Consider the following 26,592-nt stretch of genomic DNA (forward strand, 5'->3'; position numbering starts at 1 on the left):
GTTTCGCCATCTTCCACGATGTGTGAATGTGCTGACACATTCAGCCAGGATTCTTACATACTTTAATATTTTCTGAAGGTATGTATTCTTGAAACATGAGTCTGGGAATGTTGGGTAGTGATGCGCTGTGGGTAAACTCGCCAAACCGAAATTATGTTCCTAAAATAGGCAGCGCAGCTGGTACCTTCCACTGTATTTGAAACCTCTTTCGACTTTCATTTTCTGAGGTCTTCGGCGTAACGCTACTGAAGGATGCAGTAGCCACACAAAGTATTTGACATCATAGATGTCTTTGGTAGAGTAGTGGAACGTTTTCGCAGTTGACAGACACACGTTGCCTCGCTAAATTGTTCATCTATACTTACCACAGTGACTGTCCTACAATTTGTCTCGTGTTGGGGTACACTTTTCTATTTTTAGACATGTTTCTGACGGTACCAAAGCTTGAAATGTACATCTGGAGTTATTTATATGGTATAGGGTTCGACTATATCACATTACACGGTAGATTTGCGTATCAGTGTTCCAGAAGGCTTATACTACTCTCAGCCCTTATGTATGTATGTACCCTTTTGGTGTGACTGAAGGTTGTCTTTAGAATCAAATTTTATACTCTTCTCTGTGGAAGCTGGTCTGACAAGAACCCTTTCTATTCGGAATGATATCTAATTCAGCAAGAAAGGCATTTGGTCAAACAACAGTAGGTAATGAAATGTTAAAATGATGGATATTTAAAACTACACATATGACAATGAGGTTTTGTGTTGGTGATTAGTAATAGTAATAGTCCACTTATATGGCATTCATATCCAGGCACATTACCTGCTCATGGCGCTATGTACATTTTTACATATATACTGACAATTGTAATGGTTGTGATCTTTAATTGTAATATTGTCCAGATGCAATGCAATAATGTTTGTTATGTCTCCAAATTACACCTAGAAAATGTTAACTCAAATTTACAGGTCATTTGTGACGCATCACAGGTATGTTGCATTTTGGCTCTGGTTTGTCTAATGTTGTCCTGAGGACTAGTACAATTTTACAATTCATGCATTATAAGAGAGACATATGTTATCACTGTTGAGGCTTCTAAATGTTGCATGTTATTGCATCCCTCAAATGGTAAGTGGCCTAAAATAACTTCACAAATTACTGTTTTAGAACTGGAATAGTTATTCACTGTTTGATATACTGGCATGAGTCATCATTACATTGTACTGTTTTGACAGTATTTATTTTGAAAAGGACAAATTAGAGATAAGAGTAGTTTGGTAATTTAATAATTCTTACCACTGTACCAGAGGATCACATCGTGTTGCTCCTTCTCCCAACAGTTTCACCAAACCATTATCAATGAGAGTTGTAGAGACCGACACAACACCATCCTACAAAATGGGTAAAAGTAAAAAGCATAGATTGAGAAAGAAGAACGAAGGAGGTGGCTCCGATTCCAGTGAAGAGGGTGCAGCAGGTAAGCTGATCATCAGTAATCTGGGGGCTGTAATTGTTTGTTGTGTAGACCGATAGTAATAGAAACAATGGCAATATTTGAAGAGGTTTACACTAGTTACTGATAATGAAATGTTTTAGACTTTCACTGCTTTGGCAAACAGGGATAGAGAAGAATGTCTTCTCTTATGTCTTGTTAGCAGCTGGGGTAGCCTAGTGGTTAAAGCGTTGGCTCGTCACTCCGAAGACCCGGGTTCGAATCCCCACATGGGTACAATGTGTGAAGCCTATTTCTGGTGTTCCCCCACCGTGATGTAGCTGGAATATTGCTAAAAGAGGCGTAAAACCAAACTCAGTCAGTCAGTCAGTCTTGTTAGCAGCTGGTAAAGAAAGCATTCAAAAGTTTATATAATATTGCATCAGTGTTGTATTGTTAATATTGTTGCCTTGTGTAATGCAACAATGAGAATATTCAGTTTATTATCCTACTCCCTATAGTTAGTCCCATGGACTCTTAAAACATGTCCAAATTGGGTGCTTAATAAAACCATGAACATGATAAACAAGATGTTGAATCATGTAAACATAATCAAAGGTAAACCACTTGACAATTAACTATGCTGACCAAGCTCGGAACATTTCAGCCTCATTAATCTAGAAATGGTCATGAATTTTTCCCCAGAACTGGGAAACATTTTGTTTCTTTACTGGTATAACTGACCACAATATTAGGAGTGCACTGTCGATGTAACAAGTGGTTCAAATTGCCTTTATTGTTCTTAAATACATATTCCATGTATTAAGACAAATACTGTTGATCTTACAAAGATGGAACACGTTCATGTTAATCAGATGAAGTAGAATTGAAGACGTCAAAGTTTGCTAAGGATCACGTTTTAACATGTTTAATATTAGAAATCACCCAACAAATAGAGATCACATTACACATTGACTGGATAACCCAGTAGAACATTGATTTCATAATGAACAGGGCGGTGGGGTAGCCTAATGGTTAAAGCGTTGGCTCGTCACGCCGAATACCCGGGTTCGAATCCCCACATGGGCACAATGTGTTAAGCCCATTTCTGGTGTCCCCCGCCGTGATGTTGCTGGAATATTGCTAAAAGCAGCGTAAAACCAAACTCAGTCAGTCAGTCAGTCAGTCAGTCATAATGAACAGACAAGGGCATGCAGCCACGGCCACGATGTGGTTGAGGTGCCTGAAAATAGTGGGTGTAACAGGTATCAGGGTGTCTGATAGTATGTTTGTGTGTATAGTAATGTATCAAGGTGTGTGATATAACATCCATGTGTGTAGTAGTGTATCAAGGTGTGTGATAGTACATCCATGTGTGTAGTAGTGTATCAAGGTGTCTGATAGTACATAGATGTATGTATTAGTGTATCAAGGTGTCTGATAGTACATCCATGTGTGTAGTAGTGTATCAAGGTGTCTGATAGTACATCGATGTATGTAGTAGTGTATAAAGGGTGTCTGATAGTACATCGATGTATGTAGTAGTGTATAAAGGTGTCTGATAGTACATCGATGTATGTATTAGTGTATCAAGGTGTCTGATAGTACATCCATGTGTGTAGTAGTGTATCAAGGTGTCTGACAGTACATCGATGTGTGTATTAGTGTATCAAGGTGTCTGATACTTACTGATAGTACATCGATGTGTGTAGTACTGTATTGAGGTGTCTGATAGTACATCCATGTGTGTAGTAGTGTATCAAGGTGTCTTGATAGTACATCGATGTATGTAGTACTGTATCAAGGTGTCTGATAGTACATCCATGTGTGTAGTAGTGTGTCAAGGTGTCACAGATTCGGGAACCACTGTCTGTTGCAGGAGGAGCGACATGCACGCACATCAACAAGGCCGTCAACATGGCAGTGGTCAGGAAGGCAGTGTCTAAGCCCACTGGTACTTTCGGAGAATGTGGGGTATGTAAATACCAATATCGTTACGATGATTAAAGTGTTGACTGCAACATTTGATAGTTTATGGCTAAGAAAAGATGCTCATAATCATATCATCTCTTGTTTTAGAGGAGTACATTTTCCATGACACAGCTGGTTGTATGGTCGTCAGTGTAAATGAAATGAAGTAGAAAAGCTGACTTTCACTTTGTGTCAATTCATTTGAGTATGAACCTTGATTGAGTGAGGACCAAACATTACAGGACTCCGTCGGAGACTGTATTAAGGTTCAATGAGCTCGCACGAATGTCAACATTGTCAACATTGAGGTAAACGACACAGTAAGGTCAGATTACAGGAAGGATTCAGTTTCCATGCTGTTAATGCCTTTTGGTTGTTGGATGTGAAATTAGTTACATGAACGTGTTCAGAGTGTGGGTGTTGAAGATGTGATGATTGTCTCCAGGCCTGCTGCAGGGACAAGGGGTCTGCCAAGGAGACCACAGCAGTGGACGGACCAGAGACCCTGGAGACCGAGACCGAGACCACCATCTGGGTGTGTCTCCAGTGTTTTAATCAGGTCAGTGTCATTCAGTCAGTGGGGGGTAGGGGAAGAGTGAGGGCAGGGGTCGGTGACTGTGGGATCAGATACCTCAGCAGTGATGTAACTGGGGCATTTAGGGTCTCATTTAACAGAACAGGTATGTCTGCCTATTTGTGGAAATCCACGATTGTTGATGTTACAGTTGGTATGTTGTGAAACAATCCTCCCTTTCAAATCTTTGTGCCAAGGTAGGTTGTGGGAGTAGAGGGAGGTAACTCTGCAGAACAACTTGTGGCGTGTCCAGCAATTGGCTCGACTTGGCCTGTAGGACAATGGCACAGCGTTCTTGGTTAAACAGAGATAGATAGGCTGTTTTGGACATGATTAGACACCCTTTGGTAATGCATAACCTGTTCCCAGTTGTTCATCTAAAATAAGAAGATTTGGGAACACAACTTGTCCAGATAGATTTTCATTCATCTCAGAATAACAGACTAGAGACTAGAGACCATGTCTAACCCTGTGATGGTACTAATTTTACCAACTCAGCGAGTTATCTCTGTTACAGGGCTGTGATCGGAACTCCAAAGAGAAACATGCTCTTGCTCACTATGAAACCCCTCACACAGGAACGCACTGTGTTGTCGTCAACCTCACGACGTGGGCCGTTTGGTGAGTACAACCTCGGTAACACCTTACGTAAATCCATGCAGGTTTTACACCACCGCGTAATGAGTGTGTTATTTGGGAAATGTATGTGTATTGAAAACTCGTGACATGTGTTGAGCTGTTTGCACTTGATTCTGTGAACATTTCAGAAAGTGGCATTGAGGTAGCAAGCAACTAAATTCAAGTGAAAAGGAGTCAGCAGGTTGTAGATTCAGAACTGGTAGAAATCTAGAGTTGCTTTATTTAGGGCCATTGCATTATGTCTTGCTGAAGGGGAAATAGTTTGGTTGAGAGACAGACTAACATTATGTTTATGGATGGTATTGCAGGTTCTATGTCCAGCTGAAGGGACACAGTTTGGTTGAGAGACAGACTGACATTATGTTTATGGATGGTTTTGCAGGTTCTATGTCTGGCTGAAGGGACATAGTTTGGTTGAGAGACAGACTAGCATTATGTTTATGGATGGTATTGCAGGTTCTATGTCCGGCTGAAGGGACATAGTTTGGTTGAGAGACAGACTAACATTATGTTTATGGATGGTATTGCAGGTTCTATGTCCGGCTGAAGGGACATAGTTTGGTTGAGAGACAGACTAGCATTATGTTTATGGATGGTATTGCAGGTTCTATGTCCGGCTGAAGGGACATAGTTTGGTTGAGAGACAGACTAACATTATGTTTATGGATGGTATTGCAGGTGCTATGTCTGGCTGAAGGGACATAGTTTGGTTGAGAGACAGACTAGCATTATGTTTATGGATGGTATTGCAGGTTCTATGTCCGGCTGAAGGGACAAATAGTTTGGTTGAGAGACAGACTTACATTATGTTTATGGATGGTATTGCAGGTTCTATGTCCGGCTGAAGGGAAATAGTTTGGTTGAGAGACAGACTTACATTATGTTTATGGATGGTATTGCAGGTTCTATGTCCGGCTGAAGGGAGTATTGGTTGAGAGACAGACTAGTTTATGGATGGTATTGCAGGTTCTATGTCTGGCTGAAGGGACATAGTTTGGCTGAGAGACAGACTTACATTATGTTTATGGATGGTATTGCAGGTTCTATGTCTGGCTGAAGGGATAGTCCCGGTTGAAGGGACAGACTTACATTATGTTTATGGGTGGTATTGCAGGTTCTATGTCTGGCTGAAGGGACATAGTTTGGTTGAGAGACAGACTAACATTATGTTTATGGATGGTATTGCAGGTTCTATGTCCGGCTGAAGGGACATAGTTTGGTTGAGAGACAGACTAGCATTATGTTTATGGATGGTATTGCAGGTTCTATGTCCGGCTGAAGGGACATAGTTTGGTTGAGAGACAGACTTACATTATGTTTATGGATGGTATTGCAGGTTCTATGTCCGGCTGAAGGGAAATAGTTTGGTTGAGAGACAGACTTACATTATGTTTATGGATGGTATTGCAGGTTCTATGTCTGGCTGAAGGGGAAATAGTATGGTTGAGAGACAGACTTACATTATGTTTATGGGTGGTATTGCAGGTTTTATGTCTGGCTGAAGGGACATAGTTTGGTTGAGAGACAGACTAACATTATGTTTATGGATGGTATTGCAGGTTCTATGTCCGGCTGAAGGGACACAGTTAGTTTGATGGATGGTATTGCAGGTTCTATGTCTGGCTGACTTACATTATGTTTATGGATGGTATTGCAGGTTCTATGTCGGCTGAAGGGACATAGTTTGGCTGGTTGAGAGACAGACTAACATTATGTTTATGGATGGTACTGAAGGGACATAGTTTGGCTGAGAGACAGACATACATTATGTTTATGGATGGTATTGCAGGTTCTATGTCCGGCTGAAGGGACATAGTTTGGTTGAGAGACAGACTAACATTATGTTTATGGGTGGTATTGCAGGTGCTACGCATGTGATGAGGAGATCATCCTGGAGACCAGCAAGAGGATCCAGGAATGTGTGGACATGCTGCGGAAGATGGCCGGTCTCCCACGAGTCGACCAGACAGTCACAGGTAATACCTCATGGTCAGGAGACAATTTACCAAGGTTTTATGTTCAACATGGTTTAGTGAAAACAGTAGTTAGGGCTAAAAACATTATTGTATGTTGTGAACTGTTGCAGTAGATTCCAGTGTGGTTAAGCCTCACTAAGTTTGATTTACTGGACCAAGGTGAATGTTTCATGCTTGACAGGAATGGGTTAAGGAAAGTGTCTCTTACAACAATCTTCAGAGGTTAAGATGGGTTGATCACAGTTGGTGTGGATACATGTAGAGCGGAACTTTTGTTGAACTTGTGTTGATATGATAGATTGAAGAAGCTGCAGCTTCGTCAGATGAAGTTGCAATAAAGTGTCCACCCTCTCACCCCTCCAGTGTCCACCCTCTCACCCCTCCAGTGTCCACCCTCTCACCCCTCCAGTGTCCACCCTCTCACCCCTCCAGTGTCCACCCTCTCACCCCTCCAGTGTCCACCCTCACACCTCTCCTGTGTCTCCTGTCACCTCTTCAGTGTCCACCCTCTCACTCCTCCAGTGTCCATCCTCTCATCCCTCCCGTGTCCATCCTCTCACCCCTGCAGTGTCCACCCTCTCAACCCTCCAGTGTCCATCCTCTCATCCCTCCAGTGTCCTTCCTCTCACCCCTGCAGTGTCCACCCTCTCAGCCCTCCAGTTTCCATCCTCTCACCTCCATCCCTCCAGTGTCCATCCTCTCACCCTCCACCCTCCAGTCCGTTTCCATTCTCTCACCTCTCATCCCTCCAGTGTCCATCCTCTCACCCCTCCAGTGTCCATCCTCCCACCCCTCCAGTGTCCATCCTCCCACCCCTCCAGTTTCCATCCTCTCACCCCTCCAGTGTCCATCCTTTCAACTCTCATCCCTCCAGTGCCCACCCTCTCCAGTGTCCATCCCCCTCTGTCCATCCCCCTCCAGTGTCCATCCTCTCACCCCTCACCCTCAGTGTCCATCCACCTCACTCTCCTCCAGTGTCCATCCTCTCACCCTTCCAGTGTCCACCCTCTCACACCTCCAGTGTCCATCCTCTCACCCCTCATCCTTCCAGTGTCCACCCTCCTCATCCCTCCAGTGTCCACCCTCTCAACCTCCAGTGTCATCCTCCTCTCACCCTTCCAGTGTCCATCCTCTCACACCTCCAGTGTCCATCCTCTCACCCCTCCAGTCATCCCTCCAGTGTCCCCTCTCATCCCTCCAGTGTCCACCCTCTCACCCCTCCAGTGTCCACCCCTCACCCCTCCAGTCCAGTGCCCTCCTCTCCACCCTCTCCAGTGTCAATCCTCTCAACCTCTCAGTGTCATCCTCTCACCCTCCACCCCTCCAGGCCCACCTGTCCACCCCACCCTCTCACCCCTCCAGTGTCCACCCTCTCACCCCTCCAGTGTCCCCTCTCAGTGTCCACCCTCCTCCAGTGTCCATCCCTCACCCCTCCAGTGTCCACCCTCTCACCCTCCAGTGTCCATCCTCTCACCCCTCCAGTGTCCACCCTCACCCCCCCCTCCAGTCCACCCACCCTCCAGTGTCCATCCACCCCTCCAGTGTCCACCCCCCTCTCCAGCGTCCACCTCTCACCCTCCAGTGTCACCCCCACCCTCCAGTGTCCACCCTCTCACCCCATCCCCTCCAGTGTCCATCCTCTCACCCCTCCAGTCCACCCTCCAGCCACCCATCCAGCCAGTCCACCCTCACCCTCCAGTGTCCCTCCCTCACCCCTCCAGTGTCCATCCTCCAGTGTCCTCCTCCAGTGTCCACCCTCCAGCATCACCCTCACCCCTCCAGTGTCCACCCTCTCAACCCCCCTCCAGTGTCCACCCTCTCTCAGCCCTCCAGTGTCCAGTGTCCACCCTCTCCAGTGTCCTCCCTCCCGGTGTGGCCTTCACCCTCCGGTCCCCTCCAGTGTCCACTCCAGTGTCCACACCTCTCACCAGCCCTCCAGTGTCCTCCCTCTCACCCACCTCTCCTCACCCCTCCAGTGTCCACCTCTCACACCTCTCCTGTGTCTCCTGTCACCTCTTCAGTGTCCACCCTCTCACTCCTCCAGTGTCCATCCTCTCACCCCTCAAGTGGCCACCCCCCCTCTCACCCCTCCAGTGTCCATCCTCTCATCCCTGCAGTGTCCACCCCAGTCCTCCTCCTCCAGTGGCCCGCCTCTCACCCCACCAGTGTCCACCCTCTCTCCTCTCCAGTGGCCCCCTTTCCCCCTCCAGTGTCCACCCTCTCACCCCTCCAGTGGCCCCGCTCTCACCCCTACAGTGGCCACCCTCTCACCCCTCCAGTGGCCACCCTCTCACCCCAGCTGACTCCTAATAGCCCTTCACTCCTTCCCCATCCCCCCTCCCTCCCACACTAGACCCACCGCACTCTCCAAATGGTTTAATTGGGACTACTAATGTTTCTATGTTGCTGTACGGCAGGGCGACGTGGGAGGGCTGACTCCACTGCTGATGTAGGTGTAGTAAAGGACAATGGTCGACCTTCCACGCCCAAAGCAACAGTAGCTACATCATCCTGTCAGAAGGTCAAGGTCAGTAGGTTGTCAGTCTGGTTGTTTCTGAAGGACCAAGCGGTGGAAACAGAGTGCACCATCAGTAGTCTTGGTCACTCCCGCATGTCTGTACATTATCTAACTAATGTGCTGCTGTCTAATTTCAAGAAAATAATGCTTCACTGTTCCATTCAGTATAACTATGACCACGTTCCACAAAACTGCTGAGGCAGCGATATATTGTGGCAAGTTTTTCTGCCTGAAAGAAGTTTGGCTTGTGAATGAACAAACTTCTGTGACTGTTTCCTTTTGTTGACTGTTTCAGGGTTTGAGCAACTTAGGAAACACCTGTTTCTTCAATGCTGTGATGCAGGTAAAAACATTTACGTGGTCAAATTGTATATGTCATACTCATGTATACAGAACATTTTTCACAGACTGATATATTGAAAAGCTTATATAATTCATTCCAAATGTACTGACTATAACTCGGTGTTCAGCTTTAACTTAATGATGACTGTACGTGAAGATATGTTTGAGTATCAGTTGGTAGTACAATGTTAAGGAGATCTACTCACGGGACAGGTAGTTCTGTTATCTAGAACACCACAAGCTTCTACACAGACCTGCATTCCTTACGTATCTCTCAAAACAATCTTCAGAGGTTAAGATCCCACAATCGCCATGATGAGGTATATTTAGTTTGTGAGATCCCTCCCAGTGTTCATGGTAAACATCTAGACCAGCACCCAGCTTTCTCCCTCAGCTGACATAAAGGAACTGAACTACTGCTGCGTAAAGCTTCTTCGGGAGCAGTTTGTCTGTCTATCTGTCTGGTTGTGTGTCACAGAGACGGGAATATTCTACCATTAACATAGGGGGGTAATACTGCTGTCTGTCTATCTGTCTGGTTATGTGTCACAGAGACGGGAATATTCTACCATTAACATAGGGAGGTAATACTGCTGTCTGTCTATCTGTCTATCTGTGTGGTTGTGTGTCACAGAGACAGGAATATTCTACCATTAACATAGGGAGGTAATACTGCTGTCTGTCTGTCTGTATGGTTGTGTGTCACAGAGATGGGAATATTCTACCATTAACCTAGGGAGGTAAAACTGCTGTCTGTCTATCTGTCTGGTTGTCTGTCACAGAGACAGGAATACTCTACCATTAACATAGGTAGGTAATACTGCTGTCTGTCTGTCTATCTGTCTGGTTATGTGTCACAGAGACGGGAATATTCTACCATTAACATAGGGAGGTAATACTGCTGTCTGTCTGTCTATCCGTGTGATCTGATGTTTCCAGAACCTGAGTCAGACCCACAGCCTGGAGTCCATCCTGTCTGATCGGACAAAGAAAGGGCGTAGTCTCCAGCTCCCCGGGCGGATTCCTCACTCAGACTCTGACACTGGGGGATCCAGCGATGATGACAGTGAGGATGACTTGCTGAAGGAACTTGTATGTCTATTTGTCTTGTATATGTGTCTGCATGCACTAGTCTAGATCACCATGATGACCCGTCACTCTGCATGCACTGTCATCATTCACTATGATCACCCCTCAGTCTGCATGCACTGTCATAGATCACTATGATCACCCCTCACTTTGCATGCACTGCCATAGATCACTATGATCACCCCTCACTCTGCATGCACTGCCATAGATCACTATGATCACCCCTCATTTTGCATGCACTGCCATAGGTCACTATGATCACCCCTCACTTTGCATGCACTGCCATAGGTCACTATGATCACCCTTCACTTTGCATGCACTGCCATAGATCACTATGATCACCCGTTACTCTGCATGTAGTCATAGATCACTATAGAAAATGTTAACAGACATTTTCCACCATTAAAAAGGCCAGTAGCCAGTTGAAGATATACTGTAACATTTGTGTGTTAAAGATAATGGACTGTCTATTCATAGTTCACTCAAAGCAAGAAACACTGTTTATTGATACCCATTCTTCTCTCCAGCCTTCTATTGAGATTGTGCCGCCTGACGCGGGGCCGCTAACCCAGGCCATGATGAGCTTCTTGCAGGATATGAACCATACCGCACCCCGCAACATGACGGTCAACCCCAGCGGACTGTTCGGACAAGTCTGTAAAAAGTTAGTAGCCTCAGTAGGAGACACAGAAACACTAGCCACATATCCTCACTGTATTTTGTCCTGGAGACAATGATGGACACTCTCACTTCTTTTTCAGAAGAAGTCCTCCTTGGGGTACATATAAACATTAAAATGTCCATTTTAAATCCTATGACAGTTGTAACTATATTTTTAATAAAATATTTACAAAACAAAAAACTCGTTTTGTCTTGTGAGACTACCCCTACAGGGCCCCACCGGACCAACACAGCTAAGAGCAGGTAACTCTCGCCGTCTACCTCGTACCTCACTTTTCATGCTGTCGTTCTGTTGAATAGACGTGCGTGGTGTTCGTTTCGAGTTTGCTCTCCTACCGATACGATGAGTGTATAAGATCTCAATCTGTATGTATGGTTCCTTTCTCTCACGCGACGGCGTTAGATTTCCACGTCATATGTTGATATTTTCATTCATCTTTTGTTGTAACTTTGCGTGGGTTCTCTGTTTTCCAGCCATGTGGCAGGCAAAATGGCGGACCGCGTCGATCGTGGTTTCCTTTGCTATATGTTCTTGGTAGCTTGTAGTAGGGAGTTCATATATTATGTTTGCATATTATATGGTAGGCTTGCCTAAATTCTCTTTCTTTTCAGCGAATTTGTGGTAAGTCGCTGTTGAGTAATTTTGATAGTGTTCGTTTCGTATCACTCAACTTTACTCTATCACTAGTATGTACACGCAGGGGTGGCTAGCCTTTTTTCTGCTTTGCATTGCATGTTTAGTATTTAAATGGCTGTAGCTTGTAGCATTTATATATCGCCCATGCGGGTTATTCTTGCTATTACTTGTGTTTATGTGTTTGCTGCTTCACAGTTCCTGCTAGTAACACTGGCGTGGTTCTGCTTGTTGCAGTTTAAGCCCTGTGCGTTGTGCCGTGCACACTACCGCCACAGGATGGTTATAAAGTGTGCCTCCGGTGTTTAGCCGAGGACGCTCCGCGACGATCAAGGATGCTCATAATAAACGCCCTTGCGTCCAATATTCCTGTTACATTATGTTGTATTATGATACATATTTCATACGCTTTACACACAACGCGGGCTCATAGGCCGAGGTTGTGGTCTTTTGTCTGGGTTTCTGCTCACTCCGCGAAGCATTCTTTCCGACACGCAGATTTTATGTTTTTTCACTAATCTGCTTCAGGCGGGGATAATATTTGATAAAAGGTTTCTAAGGAAATCCCTTTATCGCTCCCCGCAAACAATGTTGCTGACTTAAATATGACTCAATTTGCTTCACTATTGCAGCAACATATTCTTCAACATAATGTCAAGTCCATGATTGATAGCGCGATGTCCGGCTCCGTCAGGAGCTCGGCTCGCAGCGTTGATCTCGAAGGTAAGTTAACCAGGTGTCGTCTGTGGTGAAATCCCGATTGACATGGTGCTGTCTGGGTTCCGCAAGGAGCTCAGCACGCCTGTCGCCGGGGTGGATCGGACGCATCTGGGGGTTAATCTGCGCCCCGAGCTCTGGCTCGAGAACGCCTTCCCAGGCAGCTTGATCCTGGCTCTGCTCAGGTGATGGTGCCCTTCGCACCTTGTGGCGACCTTGCTCTCAGGTTCGGCTTCACGGCTCTGGCGCCGGTGATGCAGATTTCACCCTGGCTTCGCCTGGTGCCCTGACTGGCGGTCGCCTAGGCCGACCAGTTCGGGACACCTCGGCACCTTGTGGCGACCTGGCTTCGGCTCAGGTTCGCGGCGCTTGGCCTGGCGCGCGATGCAGGTTTCACCCTGTCTTCGCCTGGTGCCCTGACTGGCGGTCGCCAGGGCTCGACCAGCTCGGGGACACCTCGGCCAAGTGGTCAGTCGGGGTTGCCCGGGAAACCTGTATATCGGCAGGTTCCTCTCTCGGCTCCTCGGTCTGGGTTCCACTGAGCTGCCGATCACCTCGGGCGCTCCTAGGTCTACCTGTGTCCACCAGGGGAAACCTGCATTGCCAGGCTACTCCCTTGTCTCGGGACTGCAGATCGGACTAGCACCGACCTGGGCTTCGCCCCGCACGGAGCAGATCCCCGGGCGCTGTTAGCTCAGGTCTCGCCTGATGTCTATCGATGCCCTGGCCAAGAGGCCGTTGTGTGTGACGAGCTGCCGATCACCTCGACGCGCCAAGGTCTACCCGTGTACACCAGGGGAGCCCTGCATTGTCAGGCTACTCCCATGTGTTTTGGGATCGGGGTTCGAACTCGAACCGCCGACCCGAGCACTTACGTATATATATATATATATCTGTGTATATATATATATATACACATACATGTGTATGTATATACATACATGTGTATGTATGGGTATTTATATAGCGCTATAGGCTATGTTTGACTATATGCTTAGTGCGGCTTTTGGAGAGTACTTGGGGAAACCTGATTTATCAGGCTACTCCTACGTGTCTCTCGGATCGGGTTCGGTCTAGAACAGCTGAGCTTCGCTCTCGCGGATTCTCTGAACCCCGTGGGTAGCACCGACCCAGGCTTCGGCACAGGTAGGGTGCAGATTCCCGGCTCCGGTAGTTCAGGTCTCGGCCTGATGTCTATCGACGTCTTGACCACGATGCCATCGAGTGTGCCGGCTGTGACGGTCACCTCGACGCTCCGAGGTCTGTCTGAGTGCTTGTGAAACCTTGATTGTCAGGCTTCTCACATGTGCCTCGGAATCGGGGTTCAGGCTCGTACAGTGGACAAGTCGATTTGAGCTTCGCTCATTTCGCTACTTTGAACTTACCACTGAGTACGTTCGTCCCTGAGGCAAGTGCGAGATAGAATCGCGGCTGTGTTGCCTCAGGTGTTGTCCACGTCGAATACCCGAACCGTTGGAGTTCGCCTCCCGGAGGGAAGCCTGCTTCCAGCAAGGCATCCGGGACAAGGCCTCACACTCTCCCGTTAGTCTGCCGTTCTTTCCCCTTCACAGCTCAACGCTGTATGCTCCACTCGGCGCATCTCTCAGCTCTGCTGAGGGAGCTGGTGGAAAGGGGAGAGAGCGCCGGCGGTATTTTTTCGTCAGCGACCCTGGGCGGCATCTAATGGGGGTCAACTCTCATCTGGCTAGGGACTGCATTGTAGCTGTGCCAGCCAAATGATGAGGGCGGTTATGGGCCTATACGCCCGGGACCCTTTTCGAGAAATACGGAAGTCTGTTGAGCTTCTCGTTTATTCCTCAGGTGCCCAGGCATCGGCAAACGTTAAGTTGCCGACTGCTAGGGTTTACTATATTCTGCCGAAAACACCGGTCGGAGCGACACACTCCAGTGTCGGCTTCCCGGGAGACGGCGACAATACTCTGTGCCGAGATCCAGTCTCTGCTGGGCTAGGCAACCAGTGTGGTGGTTTCCAATGGTCAGGAAAATGTGGGGTTTGACTCCATTTATTTCATCGTTGCCATTACGAATGGAATGTTCAGACCCATTCTCATCTGAGAGCTGAACAAGTTCATAGAGGTACTGTCCTTCAAGATGGAGACACCGCGCTCGGTGATCTCATCTGCCGAGACAGGGGATTGGCGCACGTCAATCGACCTCGAGGTCGCATACCTCCTTTGTTCCATTGCACCCTGATTTCAAGATTTACCTTCGGTTTCTTGTTTGATGGGACGTGCTACCAGTTTCGTGTGCTCTCCTTAGGCTACATTACGGTGCCAAGGGTGTTCACCAAATTGTGGTTTATTACAGCTCAGATAGCCAGATCGCTGTGCCGGTGTTGTCACCCGTACCTAGGCGACTGGCTCATCGTGGTTTCGGAATAACTGTTGAGTCTGGGGACCTCACGATCAGTGTTGGTCACTCTTACCAAACTGGGCGGAATTGTCAACCTCACGCAGTCAGATGGACAGACGTCAGGCGTCTCTCCGAGGGTTCCCACCCCTGGAGACACCGTCGCTGTCAGTCCAGCCAGATACATCCCTACCGGGTTAGGGCGATGTTCTGGGTGACCTGCAGCTTCTTGAGACGTAGTTACAACCTGCACATCAATGTGCTGGAATTGACAGCTGTCAGGTTGGTGTTCGATCCCGCACGCCGGGATTCGAATTACCTCTTCGGCCAGACATTCTCACTCTGAACGGGGCGCCACACCCGAATCCTCGGATTCACTGGGTGGCTTGGCCTCTGTCGGGTATAACACACGGAATTCCTGCAACCGTTGCAGACACAATTCTGGCTGGGATTCGACACCCGTTCAGTGTGTTGATAGGTGGGTTGCGCTGGTGTGCAGATAGGGGGATTTCATAATCCCTATTCTGCGGATTTAGTTCGGCTATTGGAGTTACTATAACCTCGTTTTGGTTGAGAGCCTTATGACCTCCACCATTGCCGGGTACTCCATGGCTATTTCCACGCTTTCACACCTCGCTCGATGGTGCTCTGCCTAGGCAGCATCCTCTCGTCGTACATCACGTCAGTAGCTGGCATGAACAGGGTTCGACCGCCTCGTCGGCGACCCAGCCCTCCTTAAAATTGCCACTTATTCACAATTGGCTGTCTGGCCCTAATTTTTCAAGTATATCGTCTCTCTCACTTCACTTGTTGACGTGGAAGACGACTTTACTTGTTGTGGTGAACTCTGGTAGAAGGGTCGGGTACATCCATGCGATTCCCACTGACCGGACACTGACAGTATTTTATACTGACCATGTCCATATTCGCCTCCCGGATACCTACCACTCTCAGTGCGATATTGCTTTCCTCGTGACTGCTCATATCGCACTTCCACCCCTTACCCAGCCTTCGCGCACCGGGACCAATCTTCGATTGCTCACCCGTGACTGTCACGAACGAAACGAACAAAAGGGATCCGTCACGGGTACCCATGTGTGCTGTTTGGTGGCGGAAGACTGGGAGTCTGCTAACAAAGCGCTTTTTATCTCGTTGGCTTGTTTCCATAATTGTTCGGTTACAATGTTAAGGTTTACCTCCCCCGAGGGGTTGAAGGCAGACTGGGTAGGGCAGATGCCGCTTTGTTGGCAATACACAGCGGCACTGCTCAATGAAGAGATCGGTTCTGTCGCTCTTTGGAGCCGGCAGAACGCCTTCATTCGCCATTACCAACTTGACACGCATTCTAAGGATCGTGCTCGGTTCGGTCTTTCGGTTCTCTTCAGTGGAGAGTGCCCTGCCACCCTGACCAAGTTAGTAACTGGTCATTGGTATCGGTTCTGTGTTCAATGTCGATACATTTCATATCACTACATCGTATTAGCCTTACCATCCTTTCGGGTTGGGTCGGGTTTGGGTGTACATACGTCCCTTACGTCCTCTTCAAGAGGGCGGGGTCCGTTTTGAACGCTTTAACCAGTCATATGCTATTAACCCGTCTTGCGACACGGGGCACTGTTTGGTATGCCTCTCTTACGAGCCGCATGTCACGTGACCAGGTTAGTGTAATGGTGAGCCAACACATGTTTGGCTACGCTTTTCGCTATTCAGGGGATTTTTGTACGCTTACAGTTATCCCTCTTCCCGAGCCTTCGGTATTTGGGAGTCTGTGTTAATCAGCTCTGTGGGATGGTGGCCTACACTTACCCTCCTCACGCCGAGAGTGTTTGGTGGGGGTGTTTTTCACTCGTACAATGCATGGCGTTTGTACTCGTTCGATTTCCTCAGAAAGTTTTTAGCGAGGCTAATAATTTATCTGGGTTTTATCGAGGTCCCGGCAAGCCCTCTTCCAAACAGGGGTGCATTCGAGCATTAGTTTGCAGTACTTATTAGCTCGACTCCTATGTTATTGGCTTTGTAGCGTTAAAATGTTTTATGCTTTCCCTACCCTTATACCTCTCGCCACGCTTGTCTGGCTGGGGCTATATTAGGGTTGGGAGGTGTTTCGGCATGTCCCCATACATTCCTTCCATTGTGATGGTTGGGGCCGGGGTTTTATGTCATTGATATTGAGCCAATTGACATATAAGCTTGGTCTCTCTAGTTCCGCCCGTCCTGATTGACATCAGCGGTCAGGTGGCTCGGTGTTTTCTATTTCCGTATCGGTTGTAGATTTCACTCCACCACGGGTTTAGTTGTTGCCAGACAGAATGCCACTCCCGTCTCAAATATCTTTGGGAGTCTGTCATATGCTATGTACCCCAAGGAGGACTTCTTCTGAAAAAGAATTATACAAACCTGTAGAGGTTATGAATTCTTTGAAGAAAGTCCTCCTTGGGGTACGGCCACCCGCCTCCCCTCATTCTGTCTGACACGTTCAGCATGAAAAGTGAGGTACGAGGTAGACGGCGAGAGTTACCTGCTCTTGGCTGTGTTGGTCCAGTGGGGCCCTGTAGGGGTGGTCTCACAAGACAAAATGAGTTTTTTGTTTTGTAAATATTTTATTAAAAATATAGTAACAACTGTCGTAGGATTTAAAATGGACATTTTAATGCTTATATGTACCCTAAGGAGGACTTTCTTCAAAGAATTCATAACCTCTACAGGTTTGTATAAATTTTAATGTGATATTAGCAGCATTCTGGCATAAATACATGTGTGAGCAATGTCCAGATCTGCTTCAGAAACAAAGATACAAATAGATTGCGGTCTGTAGAGTTTTAAGTGTGTCAACCTCCTGCATTCTTCAAAACGGTTCTGAGTTTTGTCTTCTAAATCTTATCTACTGCCCATGAGTTTATTTTATGTGTTATCATGACCATGTGCACTGTGTTGACCTTGATGACAATGTGGTGATAGACTCCCTTGTCTACAGAGCCCCACGGTTCAAGGGATTCCAGCAGCAAGACAGTCACGAGCTCCTGCGCTACCTTCTCGACGTCATCCGCACTGAGGAGGTCAAGGTCAGATTTCATTTTTGAAAGCTTTGTTTGAAGTTTGTTTGCTGGATGTATGAACATGGCTGATTACACGTCATTATGCCTAGACGGCTTGGGTAAGTCTTATAACATGCCCGTCACTGAGGCTCCAGACTTAATTAGTTACTGCCTTCATTAACAGAACTAGACAAAGCCGGACGTCATTTTGTCGGAGACTAGCGGAGAAATAGAGGCATAGTTTGGTTTGTTCTAATTGTGGACGAGACATTCGTTTCGTTCGTTCCTTCGTTCATTAGTTTATTCATTCTGTTCAGAGCAGCAATAAATCTAACTCACTCACTTGCTCTAGAAACAAAGGTTTGGTTTGGTTTTGTATGTCGTGGTTACGTTAAGCATTTAAAGTAAAAGTTTAAATCAACTGTATTCTGTTTTGTGCAGCGCGGCCAGACAGGGATCCTAAAGTACTTCAAGCTCCAGGAGTCCACCAACCCCAAGAAAGTAGATGATGACACCAAGGTCAAGATCAAAGGTAGTCTTCAGGTCTTACTGTTTACCCAGACAATAATCAACATGGTGTTTGACGTTGTTTTTGCTTTGTTGAAGTAATTAACTTGTCGTCAAGTTCCCGTGTTGATGTAAGAGACACAACAAGAATGTTTTCCAGTTCAACTGGCAACATCAGACCGGCTGCTAATGTCCTACATACACCAGTCAGTCCCTCCACAAAAGTGTCTGATAGGTTGTTGTCCCCTGCCGCAACGCGAACGGGGGAATATGTATTCAGCGGCGTCCGTCTGTATGTACGTCCCGATTCTTGTTAACGCGATATCTCATGAACTGTTGTACCCAATGTCTTCAAATTTGGTGACAGCCTACATTGGGAGATTACGCAGACACCAGTTGATTTGGATGACCTTGACCTTATTTTCAAGGTCACCACAACACTGACCACTTTTCAAACTCCTGTTAACGTGATATCTGATGAACTGTTGTACCCAATGTCTTCAAATTTGGTGATAGCCTACATTGGGGGATTACGCAGACACCAGTTTATTTTGGTGACCTTGACCGTATCTTCAAGGTCACCACGATACTTTGACCGCTTTTTAAAGGCAATATCTCATAAAACATTGCACCCAATGTTTTCAAGTATGTTGACAGCCTACATCTTGTTTTTTGGTCACATACAAGATGCATGAAATGACTGGTGTCTGCATAATTACCCAATGTAGGCTGTCAATAAGGTCAAGGTCACCCAAATAATCTGGTGTCTGTGTAATACCCCAATGTAAACTGTAGTAAATATAAATATTCCATTCTTTAGCGGCGGGGGACATTGCCATACCAGTGGCAAACACTTGTTGTCCTTGTTTGTGACATGGTTACATCTTACTGTATAGTACAGCTTCTAACTGCATTGAATCACTGTCCGCAGAGTTTGGTCGGCAAGTGAAACACACGTTCCTGGACTCGGTGTTTGGGGGACAGCTGGTCAGCACCGTCATGTGTGAGGAGTGCAAACATGTACGTACAGTCATGTCATAGATAGGGTAGTCTGATTCAGTCATGTCATAGCTAGGGTAGTCTGATTCAGTCTTGCCATAGATAGGGTAGTCTGATTCAGTCATGTCATAGATAGGGTAGTCTGATTCAGTCTTGCCATAGCTAGGGTAGTCTGATTCAGTCATGTCATAGCTAGGGTAGTCTGATTCAGTCATGTCATAGATAGGGTAGTCTGATTCAGTCTTCCCATAGCTAGGTAGTAGTCTGATTCAGTCTTGCATGTCAGTCTGATTCAGTCTTCCCATAGGGTAGTCTGATTCAGTCATGTCATAGATAGGGTAGTCTGATTCAGTCATGTCATAGATAGGGTAGTCTGATTCAGTCATGTCATAGATAGGGTAGTCTGATTCAGTCTTGCCATAGCTAGGGTAGTCTGATTCAGTCATGTCATAGATAGGGTAGTCTGATTCAGTCATGTCATAGATAGGGTAGTCTGATTCAGTCTTGCCATAGCTAGGGTAGTCTGATTCAGTCATGTCATAGCTAGGGTAGTCTGATTCAGTCTTGCCATAGATAGGGTAGTCTGATTCAGTCATGTCATAGAGTCTGGTGGTGTAGTCTGATTCAAAGGAGATAGTCTGTTTATGATAAAATGATTCTGTCGTACAGTTGATAGCCAGTTAAGTCTAACATGATATAGTCCTACAGTAGATAGCCAGTTAAGTCTAACATGATATAGTCCTACAGTAGATAGCCAGTTAAGTCTAACATGATATAGTCCTACAGTAGATAGCCAGTTAAGTCTAACATGATATAGTCCTACAGTAGATAGCCAGTTAAGTCTAACATGATATAGTCCTACAGTATATAGCCAGTTAAGTCTAACATGATATAGTCCTACAGTAGATAGCCAGTTTAGTCTGACATGATATAGTCCTACAGTAGATAGCCAGTTAAGTCTAACATGATATAGTCCTACAGTAGATAGCCAGTTAAGTCTAACATGATATAGTCCTACAGTAGATAGCCAGTTAAGTTTAACATGATATAGTCCTACAGTAGATAGCCAGTTAAGTCTAACATGATATAGTCCTACAGTAGATAGCCAGTTAAGTCTAACATGATATAGTCCTACAGTAGATAGCCAGTTAAGTCTAACATGATATAGTCCTACAGTAGATAGCCAGTTAAGTCTAACATGATATAGTCCTACAGTAGATAGCCAGTTAAGTCTAACATGATATAGTCCTACAGTAGATAGCCAGTTAAGTCTAACATGATATAGTCCTACAGTAGATAGCCAGTTAAGTCTAACATGATATAGTCCTACAGTAGATAGTAGTGTGTGCAGGATATTATGATTCAGTCATACAACTATTTATTGATGGTTTTCTGTCACATCAGATAATGCCTCATTTTGTGATCAAGTCACTGCTATATGGCGGGTGTAGATTGTTGTGATCAAGTCACTGCTATATGGCGGGTGTAGGTTGTTGGGCCTGTGTAGTGGCAGATAAAGCATGATGGTTTCCAACACTGACAGGTGTCCCAGATATTTGAGCCGTTCCTGGATCTGTCGTTGCCAGTGACTGAGGAGAAGGTATGTGACTCACCTGTTTACAATCGGCACACAGATTTAGTATTAATCTTTCTCACTCTGTTTAAATATTAGTCAGTAAATGACCAGATTATACCACACCATATTTCTGAACTTCTGGAAGTAGACCAATACAACCAGCACATGCTCTATGTATTGATAAGAGACGTCTAAACTGAAGCCTGGGTTTGAGTGTTGTCTGTGTCCCCTGCAGCCTCAGCGACCGAACCTGATCCTCGGGGGACGAAAGAAGGAGAGCATGGACACGGAGGAGTTGAAGGGAGTGGAGGGGGCGTTGGCCGACAAGCCCACCAAACATGCAGACAAGAAAAGGAATAAGAAGCAGTCAAAGAGAGAGGCCAAAGCGAAGGTACTGTGATGTAGATATAATCAGAGGTTGCTTTTAATAGAAGATGTCCTATTGAAAGTACTCATTACAGATTATGCTCCAGTTACTATGTAAGAGGACCAAGTATGATGTTGTATGAGGGCTGACTGTTACTGGTGCACCCAGTTATATATTGTGTAGTCCAGTAGCTTTTGGAGGAAGATGTTAACCGTGCAGCAATTTCTTCGTCTACCTTCAGCGACGTGGTGCCAAACTGTCTAAACAAAAGAGCTGGACTTCTGCTGACGACATTTGCAGGAAGGACGAGGTTGGTGGCGAGGAGAGGAAGATGTCCGTGTCAGTGGACAAGGTGCGGGAAGACGACGGCGACGACTCTCAGGGGAGCGGACGTGATGACCAGTCAGGTGAGTTTCACTGACAGATATGTATTCTGTTCCGATGTTAGATTCAGTAAATGAGGTTTATATGGAAATGGTGGGGACTATAACCTCACACACGTGTCCTGGCAACATGTATGATATGGGGCAGACTGTCATCGTATGATAATGTGTATGACAGTCTGCCCGTCTCTAATAGTAAGGACTCTCTCCATTACTTGCACAACACATGGACTCTACACTTGCTTGCTGCATGATGGTTTTATGAGACAACACTAGATGTCGTAGCAATATCCTCAAAGTGTTGGAGGTGACGTAGGTGGGATGTAGTAATGTTTGTGTTATTCAGATGCTGACATTGAAGACAACCTGGAGAGTGACACGTCCCGATTGATGCACACCCAGCTGGAGCATGGGGAGAGGAAGGATGCAGGTCTGACCGACGGGGAAGGAGTGCAGAAGGAAGCAGTGTCAGGTGGGAAGACAGACGGCCAGACTCGTGGTCAGCCTGTAAGTGTGGACACTGATGGTCAACTGGGACATATAGCAGCAGAACAAATCTCCTCCAATCTCCACGTGGCTGGCGGAGTATGTACAGGAAACGGGGACATCAAGTCTCACAGTCAGGGAATGACCAACAGTATTGGTGAAGGTGGAACATCTATAGCAGCAGTCAAAACAGATGTGACTAGTTTATGTAATGACTTGAGTGGATTGACTTTTGCCGATCAGTCTGAGACTGAAGAATGTGATGCCAAAGACATGTGTGTTGATGTGAACTCGTGTGACCGTGTAGGGACTTGCTGTGCAAGGTGTCAGCAGAATGGGGCAGCAGTTAATAATGCAAGCCAAAATACTGATGTCCTACTGAACGGTAATACTGTGATAGGTATGAATGGAGAAGTTGAGAAGTCTGTGATAAACGGTGTGGGTGCGGAGTCTGAGGGGGTGAGAGGCCCCGAGACGGAAGGCAGTGGTGCTGCAGCATACACTGTGCTGGATGTCGCTGGTCGAGGCAGCCCAGACGATTGTGATAGTCAGCTGACACTGAAGGGGGAGAGTGAGGACACACTGTACTGTCAGTCCCCAACGCGACCTGACAGAGTGCACATCCATGCCCTCCACAGAAGACATACTGACCAACGGCCTCACCAGTGACCGACTGTCCCCAAACCAGGCCAAGCACAAGGTGGAGCTGCGGAAGCAGGCCCAGCACAAGTCGATGAATCCCTTGGCTCCTCGCTACCACCCAGCTCCCAAGGAATGCTCCATCATGTCCTGTCTACATCAGTTCACTTCGGCTGAGTTGCTCACCGGCTCCAACAAGTTCGGCTGTAAGCAGTGCACCAAGACAAAACGCAACAAGACCATCTCTCAACAGAAAGGTACAGTACCCTTGTACTGTGAGATTGTAGCCCCATCTTGCAGCCCGGAACTGAGTGTCAAGGTTTCTGACAGTGAATTTATTAGTTTATCTTTGTATTTAATTGAATCCAATGTGAACAGTTTTCTGTTCTGTTCCAACTTTTTGTTTTTATTGGATAGAACTTGGGTAGCTTGGTGCTGATATCTTCTTGTTTCTGGCAGGTAAACAATGGTAAGAAGAAAACTGGAATTTCAAGTTTTATAGTTTAAATTAAAGGCTCATTCCTTGAACATAAAGTCTGTAGATGATGATGTAGAGTATTTTAGGGTATAGATCCCTCATCTGTCTTGTTTACAGTATTTATGTTAAATAATTAATAAGGCTTATTTTTGTGAGCAGATAAGAAGACATCAGAGACAGTGTATTCCAACGCTAGTAAGCAGTACCACATCTTCCTGCCTCCATCAGTGCTCACCCTGCATCTCAAACGCTTTGAACAGGTGGGTGACTCGGCTGAGATGTAGGACTGAGCTTGGGGATTCAGCCCTTTGTACGATGATTTGTGTAAAATCTGTTGTGAGGTAGACATAGGATGTGATAAGTTCACTATCACAAAACCTGCATTTTGTACTTCTGGAATTACATGACATCACAGCCTTTTCAGACACAAATACTGGGACAAGTGACCAAATATTGTACATGTTTGTAAGTAACACGGTGACATCAGTTTAGAGACACATCAGACCATGCAGTTGCTACCATTGTCTTGTATACTTTGTCTACCTCATGTAGAGTGCTTGTGTGAAAGGCATGATAGACTTGACACCAAGCGTTCTTCTGTTCCACCAGTTCTTTCTATTTTTGAAGCATTATGTGTTCCCTGGCCCACAAGCCATGAAGGTCCGGGTTAGACTGAAGCTTCAGCAACCCATGCTTGTCATAAGAGGCGACTAACAAGATCGGGTGGTCAGGCTCGCTGGCTTGGTTGACACAGGTCATCGGTTCCCAATTGCGCAGATCGATGTTCATGCTGTTGATCACTGGATTGTCAGGTCCAGACTCGATTATTTACAGACCGCCGCCATATAGCTGGAATATTGCAGAGTGCGGTGTAAAACTAAACTCACTCACTCACTCCCTTTCCCACACCAGTGTGTGTCTGTTTTACTGTTTATGGTTAGAACAGTGAACTGTGGTTTGGATGCAGCAGCAAACATGTCAACCGAAATGTGTGTATTTCAGGTGGGTTTCACATCACGGAAAGTAAACCGCCATGTGGACTTCCCCTTTGTGTTTGACCTGGCCCCCTACTGCAGTGCCCTCTGTCAGGTAACTCACACTAGGGGAGATAATGCAGCACATCACAAGTGTTCTTGACAATTGGAATTGTTGCGATGGTTGAGGATGGTACATATGAGACTTTATGTCTAGCAGTGATTAGTTTACAGTTTGTTTCTTAATAAGTCCATAGCTAATATTTCTTTCAATTGCTTTTCAAAGCTAATTAGTCACCTATGATTGGATGCTTGTTTTGGAAGCAGATGTTGTGAATTTATAGAAACTAGTCAAGCACACACTTGACACAATGAAATTTTCATGTTCAACTCCAATGCACCACTAAAATCTACCTCTCTATGTTCTCTGAATAAGGACAGCTTTCCACACGAGGCCATGCACATTGATTGTAATTGCCAGTTCCTTGATCAATACTCAATACTCAATATTTCAATAATACACTGTTTACCATAGCGGACCATGTGAAAGGTTGGTTATGTCAGTTGAAGAAAACACTGTATGATAGATCTCTGATCTATGGACACTAGTTGTATGGATTACAGTATTACTCTTCCATATTTCAGGGCATCCGTCCAGGTCAGAAGAAGATCCTGTACGCCCTGTATGGAGTAGTGGAACACAGCGGCCGGCTGTCCGGTGGTCACTACACCGCCTATGTCAAAGTCCGACCCTCATTAGCAGCACTAACTAACTACCTGAACACCCAGGTCCCCACCCCAAGGGACTACGTACACCAGTACGCCCACCGCGTGATGAACGGCCCCCGCTCCCCGGTAGAGGACGATCTGAGTGATGAGACCCTGGAGACCCTGGTGCCCCCGGGCAAGTGGTACCATGTCAGTGACAGTCGGGTCAGTGAGGTGCAGGAGGCCAACGTCCAGAGGGCACAAGCTTATCTACTCTTCTATGAGAGAATATACTGACCAGAGCAACCCAGGGATCTAGGGCAGAGATGTTGGTACTGTTCTGGAAGAGCATGTTCTGCACAGAACACCCAGTGAGGGATGTGGACAGCTGAAGAATCTCTTGTGAATGTGATGTATAGCCAGGAGATGTTGGTGTAGGATTCCGACCAAATGTTTCATTTTAGAGAACTTTGTACGATATTACCTTAGTTCTGATTCAATACCAAAGTTTAGTGAATTGATAACTACATTTCTGAAAGTATTTCATGGAGAACCAAGTATTTAATGTGAGGCTTGGTGGATGGTTTTGAGGGCTGTGGTTGACGTAGGAAAGAATTTTGATATTCAGTCTGAAAGCACTGCATATTTCTTTCTTTCTTCAAAGCACATTCCATACATATTGATGTAGACCAAACCAAATGCCAAGTGTCTTTCTTTACATGATTCCTTTGCTCAGGACAGTGATAGAAACCCATGGAATGGCTTGACCAGGTCACAAATACAACCTAAAACGCAAACCAAGTTACCAATATACTTTGTGTCATTGTCAAATGGAACTAGTATCTTGCTCAAAGAACCAGTGTCCCTGTAGGAAGATCTGACGAAACCAGTGTTCATTTCACTCAGAACCAGTGTCTCTGGTATTGGGAACCTGTACATCCACTGAAACCAGGAACAGGTGTCTGTCATTTGGCACCTCTGTAACTCTGAACCAGTATATGTGAGATGGAACCAGTCTGTCACAGGGAACCAACATCTCTGGCACCTGGCACCAGTCTCACAGAACCAGTGTGTGTGTTGTCACTCAGAACCAGTCACACAGAACCTGTGTGTTTCACTCAGAACTGGTGTACTAGTCACCTGGAACCAGTCACACAGAAACAGTGTGTCACCTGGAAGTAGTCACACAGAACCAGTGTGTGTGTCACCTGGAAGTAGTCACACAGCACCAGTGTGTGTGTCACCTGGAACCAGTCACACAGAACCAGTGTGTGTCACCTGGAACCAGTCACACAGAACCAGTGTGTGTCACCTTGAAGCGGTGGCATAGTTGCCTGGAACCAGTCACACAGAACCAGTGTGTGTGTCACCTGGAACCAGTCGCACAGAACCAGTGTGTGTCACCTGGAACCAGTCACACAGAACCATTGTGTGTCACCTGGAAGTAGTCACACAGAACTTGTGTGTTTCACTAGGAACTGGTGTACTAGTCATTTG

General features: G+C 46.2%; 1 protein-coding gene across 1 annotated transcript; it reads left to right on the forward strand.

Moving 5' to 3' along the window:
- Window positions 1-26,592, forward strand: LOC124281266 (ubiquitin carboxyl-terminal hydrolase 45-like). Its single transcript, XM_046717294.1, is given in 21 exon segments — window positions 1-78; window positions 1,341-1,477; window positions 3,312-3,406; window positions 3,849-3,962; window positions 4,495-4,598; window positions 6,480-6,592; window positions 9,010-9,119; window positions 9,406-9,453; window positions 10,392-10,544; window positions 11,069-11,205; window positions 17,918-18,005; window positions 18,420-18,510; window positions 19,417-19,505; window positions 21,028-21,084; window positions 21,296-21,451; window positions 21,669-21,834; window positions 22,157-22,938; window positions 22,940-23,192; window positions 23,573-23,673; window positions 24,416-24,502; window positions 25,033-26,592. Coding segments are annotated over 20 exon segments (3,222 nt in total). The 5' UTR covers window positions 1-78; window positions 1,341-1,359; the 3' UTR covers window positions 25,393-26,592.

The sequence above is a fragment of the Haliotis rubra genome, unplaced genomic scaffold (assembly GCF_003918875.1).
Source record: "Haliotis rubra isolate DU_JTF1 unplaced genomic scaffold, ASM391887v1 Scf281, whole genome shotgun sequence".
In the NCBI taxonomy this organism is placed as follows: domain Eukaryota; kingdom Metazoa; phylum Mollusca; class Gastropoda; order Lepetellida; family Haliotidae; genus Haliotis; species Haliotis rubra.